Here is a 12,052-nt window from a genome sequence, read left to right as displayed (position 1 = left end):
TGCTACCTTTTGATCTTTCTTTCATGGCCAACCCGAGTGCCCTAATTGGGTGGCAATGGAGTTGAGCTCCACTAAAGAACTATCTATCTCTGCACTTCTTGGCTCTGCACTCCCTAGTAGTTTGTCCAGATTAATAGCTAATCCTCTTGTTAGACACACTTTGCATATATGGGCTCAATTTAGGAAATTCTATGGTTTCCATGGTTTTTCCGTTTCCAGCCCTGTCGTACATAATCACCTTTTTTTTACCTACTACATATGATTCAGCATTTCATGTTTGGTATAGGAAGGGCATTAGACATTTTGAAGATCTTTTCATTGATAATCGCTTCGCTTCTTTTCAACAGCTCTCTGTTAAGTTCAATCTGCCCAATGCTCATTTTTTTAGATATCTCCAAATTAGGCACTTTATTGCTCCTTTAATTCCTAACTTTCCTGAAATGCCTGCGAAAAATGCTATGGACTTATTTCTTTCCATTAATTCACTAGGTAAGGGTTTAATATCAATTATTCGAGATAAATTAGCAGCCTTACGACAGGCCCCTGTGGATAAAATTAAAATGGCATGGGAGCAGGATTTAAATACCTCTTTATCTGATGAGACTTGGGAGTTGATTCTCAAATTGGTTAATTCAACCTCTCCTTGTGCTCACCATTGCCTTTTACAGTTTAAGATTGTTCATAAAGCCCATATGTCTAAATCTAAACTATCTCGATTTTACCCTAACATTAGTCCGCTTTGTGATAAATGCAAGAGGGGCGAGGCCTCTCTCATTCATATGTACTGGTTCTGTCCTAGCTTGGAGAAATTTTGGAAAGATGTCTTCACTACATTATCATATATTCTGAATCACCACGTAGAACCAAACCCTTTAATTGCTTTGTTCGGTTTCTGGGGCGAGACAGATTTACGTCTGAGTCCGACCAAATGCCGAATATTATCCTTTGCTTCTCTCCTGGCTAGACGCTTGATCCTCCTCAGATGGAGAGATGTTGCCCTGCCCACCCATGCTCAATGGCTTAACTACATTATGGCCTGCTTGGACCTCGAAAAAGTTCATTATTCAGTTCTTAATTCGGATTTAAAGTTCCATAAGGTCTGGGGACCTTTTATCGAGTACTTTCATAACCTTCCTCTTGACTAGGGTTTTTTTTTCGATCCCTTGCTTTCAGCTCCCTTTTTTTTGGTAGTAGGCATTATTATCCTTTGTTGCTAAGTGTATTCACAGTTTGGGAGTTTGATTGTCCTGATTTATATTCTCTATATTGTGTTGTGGTTGGTCTGGAGTTTTTTTTTTGTGTTGTGGGGCTTGGGGAGGATACTAAGTTTACTTGTCTTCAATTTGGGTGCTTTTTTCTAATTCTCTTTCTTTGTATCATATTGTCATTGTATGCTTAATTTTGCACTGTATTAATGTTCCTTATTTTGATCTGGGGTTTTTTAATTTGAAGTTATGTAGAAAATGTATTAAAAAACTAATAAAAAAAAAAGTAAAGCTCATGTACGTCATCCACATCTTTCTTGGTGGCAGATGATAACGGGTTGGAGGTCACAACAAAGTGGCCTGAAAGAGTACATGCAGTTCACTTTATAGATATATACACCGTACTCCAGTGATGGAGGGAATTAATATTTAGAGTCATGGATGGAGTCCATCATTGTCCTGAATCCTGTTGAGTGCTTTGGTTCAGTATCTGTAATGCCACAATATCAACAGCAGGAGGGCAAATGTCTCTTACCACTTATCAACCCGTGCGTTAATGTTGTCTGGGTTTTTGTTTTCATTTACGCAGGCATGTGCTGCTTCATTTGCTAATAAGTTGTGTACAGAATTGAACATTGCCATCTGACCTTGTAATGGAAAGCTCTTTATGAAGCAGATGAAAAGGGCACTGCTACGAGGAACCTGAGAAGCGGTTGCAAATGTTACAGCCTTTCTGTGGCATTGACATTAGGGATGTCACCTTTAGAGATGGCGATAGTAATGGAGCCACCACTTTCCATTAGACAATCCACAAGGTTAGAGACTATGGCTACATCCACACTAGACCAGATAATTTTGTAAACGGTAGTTTCGCGTAGGCGTCCACACTATGCGTTTTTAAAAATATCTCCATCCACATTGAAACGGAGATTTCAGCGAATCTCCTCCTACTGTGCATGCGCAGGACACATCTACTAAAAATAAGTGACATGTTTGGTGTCGAATCTCGCCATGAAAGAGCGCGTTTGTGTAGTTACAGACTAGAAAAACTTAAAACGACAGACAGCTGTTGGCTCTCGTGCAGGAGAATTTAGAAGTAAAAAAAAACAAATACTGGAGCGTATGGAGGCAACTAACAGGGAGTTCACAGACAGATTGACCCGGCTGACGGCGAACATTGAAAAACTGACTAACTCTGTTGCATTAATAAAGCACGTTGTTAAATGTATAAAACATGCCTGCATCAGTGTTATCTTGTATTTGCATACAATGTTACATTAGGCTGTTACACATCTATTGTCAGAGAAGTACTTGCATAAATAGGTAAACCACCTTCAAACAACCAAGGACAGAAAACAAGGCAAAGTGAGTATACTTATTTATTCAGTAAGTTATGGGTCAAGGTACTTAGTGAGTATATTTCTAACTCTTCTGGCTTCAGTCTCGTTGCCGTCTGTTCTGAAATTGTTAGGTTGCGTTCAAGAAAACAATAAAATAGTACGCTGCCGTCTGACAGCGTTTTTATATTTCTCTGGTTACCCTGTCCACACTGCTCCGGCCAATCTGGCGTTTTCAAAATTACACACTTTGGAGAGCGTTTCTGAAAAGCTCTGGTTTGAGGAGATGAAAACGCCGTTTTAGTGTGGACAGAGGGTAAAAATGAAGAGAAAAGGCTTTGGTTACGAATTTATCCGGTGTAGTGTGGACGTAGCCTAAGTTTCTTTCTGCTGCTGCTAATGGTCTACAAAGAATTGTAAATGTCCAGTTTTGAAATGACTGATCTGTTCTCATTCATTCCCATTTAGCACATTTATAGCACCTCACTGGAGGTTGTTGATGTAATGACAAGACTTTGTCCTTTTAATGACTGTGCATGAGTTACCAACTGGAGCCATCACTGATAGATGCATCTACTCAAGTTAAGTACGCTCAGCTATAACTCAGCATTTAAAACCATCATTCCCACAATCCCGAATGAGAAGTTGCAGAACCTGGACCTCTGTACCTCCCTCTGCAATTGGATCCTCAACTTCCTAACCAGAAGACCACAATCTGTGCGGATTGGTGATAACATCTCCTCCTCACTGACGATCAATACTGGCGCACCTCAGGGGTGTGTGCTTAGCCCACTGCTCTACTCTCTTTATACCCATGACTGTGTGGCTAGACATAGCTCAAGTATCATCTATAAATTTGCTGACGATGCAACTATTGTTGGTAGAATCGCAGGTGATGAGAGGGCATACAGGAGTGAGATATGGCCAACAAGTGGAGTGGTGCCACAGCAACAACCTGGCACTCAACATCAGTAAGATGAAAGAGCTGATTGTGGACTTCCAGAATGGTAAGACGAAGGAACACATACCAATCCTCATATGAGGGATCAGAAGTCGAGAGAGTGAGCAGTTTCAAATTCCTGGGTATCAAGATCTCTGAGGATCTAACCTGGTCCCAACATATTGAAGCAGTTATAAAGAAGTCAAGACAGCGGGTATACCTTATTATGAATTTGAAAAGATTTGGTATGTCAACAAATACACTCAAAAATCTCCATAGATGTAGTGGTGAGCATTCTGACAAGCTGCATCACTGTCTGGTGTGGGGGTGGGGGGGCTACTGCACAGGACCAAAAGAAGCTGCAGAGGGTTGTAAATCTAGTCAGCTCCATCTTGGGTACTAGCCTACAAAGTATCCAGCCTATAAAGTATCCAGGGCATCTTCAAGCAGCGGTGACTCAGGAAGGCAACGTCCATTATTAAGGACCTCCAGCACTCAGGGCATGCCCTTTTCTCACTGTTATCATCAGGTAGGAGGTATAGAAGCCTAAAGGCACACACTCAGCAATTCAGGAACAGCTTCTTCCCCTCTGCCATCTGATTCCTAAATGGACATTGAATATTTAAAAAAAATATATAGCATTTCTGTTTTTTTGTATGATTTTTAATCTATTCAATATGTATACTGTATAAAGTATACAGAATAAGATTTACTTATTTATCATTATTATCTTTCTTCTATATTATGCATTGCATTGAACTGTTGCTCCTAAGTTAACAAATTTCACATCACACGCTGGTGATAATAAACCTGATTCTGATTAACAACTTGCTCTGTTTAGTAACTTGCCCTATATGCTTGGTGTGAGAGAAAGAAGTTTCCTTCTCATTTTCAAGTTGGTCAAGTAGAGTGGGAAGAAGATGAAGGTTAACCAGACCAAAGAGAGTTTTCATTTCAAATATGGACCATATAACGCAAATTCTATACGAAAATGAAAGCTTGCATTACCAGTTCTTCATTGAGGATATCCAAGATGATTGGTAAATAGTCATCTACTAATTCATTGCAACGTGTTCTCATGTCTGCATCTGGAATCATGCCACAGGCTTTGGCAAGGTAACTTCGCACTTCCGACTGCAAGATAAAACAGGCACATTAAACCAAACCTTCAATTCGTTCTGCCTGCGTAATGTCCGTATCCCTCCAAAGCACAGTCATGTGTTTAAGAGCTTTATAAATACGTTATCATATACATCTCTACATGCTCTGGCAGTACATTCCAGACATCTACCACCAAAAAACTGCCCTGAACATCTCCTTTGAATTTATCCCTCCCATGCACATCCCCTTGTATTAGACACATTGATTCTGGGAGCGATATCAGCTGCTTATCTATCTATGCCTCTAAAATTTTACAAACTTCTATCAGGCTAAATAAACTCTTCTTAGGTTTCCAATCAGGTACAGGTATTGATTAAAACTGATGTTTTTCCTACAAACTCTACCATTTTCATCATGATGCCTGGGTATACCTAGTCTGGTGGTATACATAGCCCCATCGTCCATTCCTCCTGACTGGTTATCCTCATCCAATCTTGTATGGAATCCAATTCCAGTTCATACTTACAGCGAGACTTTTGTCTTTGTTAAAATTCTTTTCCTTTAGTTTTATTTCAATGGCTTCCTTCACCAGGCAGTCCCAAAATCCATTGGCTCAACATTTGTAATGACTTTGATGGCACAAAAGTATCGTGACGTGCCAATGGCTTTTGTTCCGGGAAAGCACTAGATCCTCTCCTCAGTCTCCATTGCCCTAGAGAAAACAATCTTGTCTGATGTCTCCTTATAGCAGATGCCCTTCAAATTCAGCAGTGTTCTGGTAAACCTCTTCTGTACCCTCTCCATAGCCTTTAGATCCTCCTTCTGTAATGGACCACCCTGAACTGAATACGATACTGCAGATGCAGCCTAACCAGAGTTTTATAAAGTTGCAACATAATTTCCTGACTTTTGAACTCAATGTCTTGACGAATAATGGTCATCATGCCATATGCCTTTTATCAACTTGTGCTGCCATTTGCACTGAGCTATTGACTTTGACCCCAAAATCCCTCTGTGCATCAAGAGTCCTAGCATTAAATTTGTACTTTGCCCTTTGCATCTGAGCTGCAAAACTGCAACACCGCACATCTGACTGGATAAAATTCCACGTGCCATTTTTCCACCCATATCTGCAACTGATCTGTATACAACTCAACCAATCTCTGTGTCATCAGCAAACTTACTAACACATTTCATCCAAGTCTTTTGTACGATCACAAATGGCAGAGATTCTGGTATGGATCCCTGCAGAACATTACTAGTCATAAATCACCAGCCAGAATAAGATCCGTTGAACACTACTCCATGCCTCTATAGGCAAGCTGATTCTGAAAGCAAAAGTCATGTTATCACGGACCCTATTCACCTTAATTTTCTGGATGAGCCAATGATGAAGGACCTTGTCAAATTTATTTATTCATTAACCTTTGTCACCTGAAAAATCTCAAGTCCCATGAAGTAGAAAGCTCTTCAGTGTACTGTTATTGGAGTAAAACTCCAATCTTACTCCTTGTTTGAATGTGGACTGACAGCACATTAAACTGTGAGATTACCAGAAGCAATGAAGGTGGCTCTCTCACCTGGATGTAAAAGGTGACATGCCTTTACCTTTGCAGAACAGAGGAGTGATCTATTCTTGGTATTCTGGTCAATATCAATTGCTTTTACCAGATCAGATTGTTTGCCCAAGATCACATTTATGCTTGATGGTTTTATGCAAGAAATTCCTTCTTGCAGCACAACAGTTTTGTCGTGGATGCACATAACCTGGCAAAGAATCTGGCCTCAATGGATATGCATCAGAAAGTACAATTTGCTTCTGGTTTTTAAGTACCAGAAAGATGTTAATATGGGGGCATTATGACTTGAGTCAGCTCATTTACTTTTAAATTGAGCTGCTCTTCTAAAAGAGGAACTATGAGCAGAACAATCCCATACAAGTACCTCCGTAGTGTTGTCCTTCAGAAGATCTCCCAAAACAGACATAACATCCTTGCATAGATCACAAGGGGCACTTTTCTGAAAAGAAATAAAAATCAGTTATGTACCAGTAAATCCCAGAAAAGATCTCTTTTAGGCATTTAATTCCACATTCCAGAACAGAGACACAACCAAAATCACCAAGAGATTAAATACAGAATTAGAAATGGCTTTCAGAACCAGATTAATGAGTTTATACAATTCTGTATGGAATTGTTCTAAAAGGTAATACATAGAAACATAGAAAACCTACAGCACAATACAGGCCCTTCGGTCCACAAAATTGTGCCAAACACGTCCCTACCTTAGAAATTACTAGGCTTACCGTAACCCTCTATCTTTCTAAGCTCCATTTTTTTGGTTGTTTTTTTCCCACCACCCTTTGCCCTGTTAGCTGCAGCTGCTGCATATGACCTTGCATCTAGTATCAAAAGTTTATGTGGTGGATTGCATATATTTTCTACTCCAGTTGTATTAGTCATTGAAGAAGCAAATTCTCCATTTGTCACCGCTAATAGGTCACCGCTATTAGGACAGTCGTGCATATAAATGCCACTGACGTGTTTCAGGGAGTTGCTATCCATGGCACAAGCTTTTGCAACAGATTGTATTAGGTGTTCATCATCTGCATTCCTCCAGCCCCACCAGCTGACCTCTGGTTGACCACAGCGTGCAATCACTGCTCCATCACCCTGGTGCCTGCAGACAACACTCAGAATTCTTTACCATGATCTAAAGTTTCCAATGCTTTCAAGCTCTTCATCAGTTAGCCAAGCTGGTACAAGTAATTGCTGTGGGTAACTGGCACATAACGATTCAAAGTTTAAAAAGAATGCAGCACCTACCTACCATAAACCCATTCTCCGTCAAAGTCTCTTGTTACCCTATCCTCAGTGCATTCACCGCACCAAAAAGGTTAGCAATAACTATTTAATTTCATATTTCCAACATCAACCTTTATAATTTCCACTTGAAGGCCCACAATGCTAGCCATATTAAATCTCTAACTCTGTTTTGGCCCTTCCAGAGAAACCTAAGTACAAGTAATTTTCAACATTTCCAGACATATTATCCCATTAGCTTGTTCAAGCAGACGTAATGGGTTTACTTTAGAGAATGATGAGTAGAAATTTAATTTCAGACCGCAATTTACTGTAGATTCAAGATCTGTTTTGATCATCCCAGTTATAATAGTTTGGGTAAAATTGATTATAAGGGACTGAGACAGTAACTGTTTATAGAAAAATGTTCAGTAGAGATGGTGATCAGTAAAAGCAACAACCTCACAAAGCCAGTTCATCTCTGGTAGCTGCTAGAATAGTGCCTGTTTTGGATACCTAATAACAAACAGGATGGAACTCAAAACAATGCATAGGTACAGTAAGGTCTTGCAGTGTCTTTTGGCAAGCCTGTGAGACTTCAGTTACCTATGAGACTAGTTGGACTAATATATACAGCAGAATAAATGGTTAGGTGATCATTATAAGGGATTATGAAAGCACGGCAACACCTCTACTTCCTTAGAAGTTTGTGAAGATTCAGAATGACATCCAAAACTTTGACAAACTTCTGTAGGTGTGTGGTGGATGGTATATTGACTAATTGCATCACAGCCTGATATGGAAATACCAATGCCCTTGAAAGGAAAGTCCTACAAAAAATAGTGGATAAGGCCTAGTCCACACGGGTAAAGCTTTTCCTATCACTGAGCACATCTACATGGAACACTGTCACTGAAAAGTAGCATCCATCATCAGGGTCCCTTCTCACTGCTGCCATCAGGAAGAAGCTACAGGAGCCTCAGGGCTCACACCACCAGGTTCAGGAACAGTTCCCTTCAACCAGAGAAGATAACTTTATGCAACTTCCTTGCCTGTAAATTGTTCAATTTACTGTGAACTTTTAAGGAGTGTAACTTGGAGAGCACAATTTCCACTGTTAATTTAAGGTCATACATTTCTCATACAACATAAAAGAACATCAACAGCACAGAAACAGGCCCTTCAGTCCACCACTTTATACTGAACTAATTAAGCTAATGATATCTAATCCATTCCACCTACACATGGTCCATATCCTCTCTGCTATCCAAGCACCTTTATGGCACTTGCCTCTACCACTGGCATCACCTTTCAGACTCCCATCCCTTCAGGTTATTGAGAAATATACCTGACATAATCATTATATATACCTGAAATATAATCACTATGTACTAGCTATTTACTATACAATGTAATCGCTTCTAGGTACTGAATATTAATATGTATTATTTTACTAGACACATTTTGCTATGAATTGTTTTAACTAGATACTTTGTACTCTCTTAGCTGCATACTGTAGCAATTACAGAACACCTGTTTAGCTAGCAGCACTAATTAGCTGAAACGTACTCCATGTATTATACTCAGATAACGATGGCGGACAGGATGGTACGAGCAGGAAATGTAATGTGAGGGAGGTTGTCTGAAAAAATAACCTTGGCCAGGAATGGGGCCCCAATGCGAACTGGAGAGAAATACTGGTGGCGCACCGAGAGCTAGGCAAGAGCGATTGATTAGTTAATGTATAGATGATATGCAATTAAAAATTGATTGGGTATGCTGATAAAACCAAAAGTGTGACTGAGATAAGAAATTACTATAAAGAATGCTGTACACCGGAGCTCGGCGGGCTTTCGGTGACAAGTTCACTGATTGCCTCAGCCTTTGTTTGCAAATAAAGGTTTAAACTTCTCGAAGAATTGTCTGCGTCTCCTGGTCATTTCAAGTAACCACGACAAGATCAAGTCGCTTTTTATTGTCATTTCAACCATAAACTGCTGGTACAGTACACAGTAAAAATGAAACAATGTTCCTCCAGGACCAAGGTGCTACAGGAAATGATACAAAACTACATTGGACTATGTGAGACATCTCAAGGCTACATTAGACTACGTAAAACAACACAAAAACTACACTAGACTACAGACCTACACGGGACTACAAGACAATAGGCACCGTAGAGGACAAATTTCAATATAATAATAAATTATGTAGATGTCAGTCTAGACTCTGGGCATTGAGAAGTCTGATGACTTGGGGGAAGATGGCTTTGTTAAAAAAAGAGATGCCCCAAATATTTAATGTTAATTACTTTTTCTGTTTGTATTGAAGTTACTACAAATGAGAAGAATTTTACCAGTCCCAAAGGTGTACAGGTTACTATATTACAGAATTGGTTTCCCACAGGTGACACAAATGCAATGACTGTGGTAGTTGCTTCTTTCTTAAAAAAAAATATGACTCCAAGATCATTTGGGGCATACTGGCACAAAAGACCTCAGTCTAGAGCAGGGGTCGGCAACCCGCGGCTCCAGAGCCGCATGCGACTCTTTCATCTCTGTGCTGCGGCTCCCTATGGCTTTGGAAAATAAATGATGAGTATTTAATTAAAATGTACTTTATGTTTGTTTGTTAGTTTTTGAAATGTAATTCTAAATTTGAAGATTATGGTGATCTTGTACAATCTAAATAAAACGTGTTTTTTGTCGCTATTAATATACGTCACCACGGCCAATGCCTGACACCCGCCAGTGCGCAATTTCTTTAATTTTTCGATCCAAGGTAGGCTAACTATGGAGAATTCTAAAAAAAAGAAAAGTGACTGAAGAAAACAGAACATTTAATGATACGTGGGCAGATTTATTCGCTTTCACTGCTGACGAGACTGGTTTACCGGTATGCTTAATATGCAATGAGAAACTAGCAAACAACAAAAAGTCAAAAGTCGCAAGACATTTCCAGAATAAACACGCAGCCTTTGCTCAAAAATATCCGGATGGAGATGAGAGAAAAAAAGCCGTTTCGGAACTGATGCGGAAGGTTGATCTGAGCAAAAATCATTTCAAGGAGTGGATGATGTCTGGAAAATCAACGACATATGTTAGTTTTGTTGCCGCTCAGGAAATAGTCAGGCACGGGAAGCAGTTTACAGATGGTGAATATATAAAAGAATCTTTCATTAAGATTTCAGAACATCTATTCACGGACTTTAAAAACAAGAGTGAAATTGTGCAGAAAATCACGGATATGCCCCTCTCTGCAAAGACAGAACAATAAAAATGGCAGAAGACATCGGAAGACAGTAAATTAAAGACATCAATTCAGCTGTGGCCTGCTCGATTGCCTGTAACGAGTCTAAAGACAAAGGTGATATTGAACAAATAGCGCTGTTCCGCCGGTATGTAAACTCTGCCGGGCCACAGGAAGAAATGATTGAGTTGATACCTCTAAAAGGCCAAACATGGGGGGAGGACATCTGTGAGGCTGTCTTGAATTGTTTAAGAGCCAAAGTAATAAAGACCACCCACCTGGTGTCAGTAGCTACTGATGGGGCACCAAGTATGACAGGAGTGCACAAGGGATTTGTGGTTTTACTGCAGAAGTCGCTGGACAGAAAGCTGCTGACTTTTCACTGCATCTTGCACCAAGAGGCACTGTGCGCTCAAACATTTCCTCCGGAATGCACAGAAGTAATGGATGTTGTCATTCAGATTGTCAATAAAATAATGGCAAAAAGTTTAAATCACCGTCAATTCCGTTTGTTACTGGACGAGCTGGAAAGCGCATATTCTGATCTCCTGCTGCACAACAAAGTCCGGTGGCTGTCAAGAGGGGAGGTGCTGATACGCTTTGTCGCGAATCTGGAAGAAGTGAAAACTTTCCTGGGCAGCAAAGGGCTCACCTTTCCTGAGCTGGAACAGCCAGAGTGGCTGTAAAAGCTACACTTCATGGGAGACATGACAGCGCACCTGAACACGCTGAACACAGCTCTTCAGGGGAAAGGACGCACAGCCCTGCACATGTTGGAGGATGTTTTGGCATTCCAGCGCAAGTTGACAGTGCTTGCCAGAGATTTACAGAAAGGCACATTGTCTCACTTCCCCAATTTGAGAGAGTTCAAACAAGCTCACGACATGATAAATTCAGAGTATTTACATTCTGCAATCATCACAATGCAAACATCGTTTCGGAAACGCTTCTGTGAGTTCAGAGAGGTAAAAAACACATTAATCTTCCCGGTCAATTCCCTAAGCATCGATCCATTCCTATTGAATACGACTGCATTGGCAGGTGTGAGTCAACCAGATCTTGAGATGGAACTGGCCGACATAGCCGACAAAGACATATGGGTGTCCAAGTTTAGACGCTTGACAGCAGACCTTGAAGATGTTGCCCATCAGAAGGCTGTTCTTGCTCAGAATCACAAATGGAGTGATATTGAAAACCTCCCCAAACCGGACAAACTTGTGTTCGAAACATGGAATGCTATCCCCGACATTTATGTAAACATTAAAAAGTATGCGTTTGGAGTCCTGTCGATCTTTGGATCCACATATGTATGTGAGCAGGTGTTCTCCAACATGAACTTTATTAAAAACAAACATCACGCATGCCTCACAGATCCTGCGATCCTGTGTAAAGATGAAGGTGACGTCATACAGCCCTGAT

At 40.3% G+C, this 12,052-nt stretch overlaps 1 protein-coding gene across 2 annotated transcripts in view; it reads right to left on the bottom strand.

Moving 5' to 3' along the window:
- Nucleotides 1-12,052, bottom strand: part of psap (prosaposin) — a 74,847-nt gene that overhangs the window by 48,250 nt on the left and 14,545 nt on the right. For both annotated transcript variants that reach the window (XM_059946205.1, XM_059946206.1), the window contains exons 3-4: nucleotides 6,528-6,602; nucleotides 4,491-4,616 (exon numbers count right to left, since the gene is read on the bottom strand). In XM_059946205.1, the coding sequence (XP_059802188.1) occupies nucleotides 4,491-4,616; nucleotides 6,528-6,602 (201 nt within the window). The remainder of the gene's footprint in view (nucleotides 1-4,490; nucleotides 4,617-6,527; nucleotides 6,603-12,052) is intronic.

The sequence above is a fragment of the Hypanus sabinus genome, chromosome 21 (genome assembly GCF_030144855.1).
Source record: "Hypanus sabinus isolate sHypSab1 chromosome 21, sHypSab1.hap1, whole genome shotgun sequence".
NCBI classification, from domain to species: domain Eukaryota; kingdom Metazoa; phylum Chordata; class Chondrichthyes; order Myliobatiformes; family Dasyatidae; genus Hypanus; species Hypanus sabinus.
This window is presented reverse-complemented; position numbering and strand designations above follow the sequence as displayed.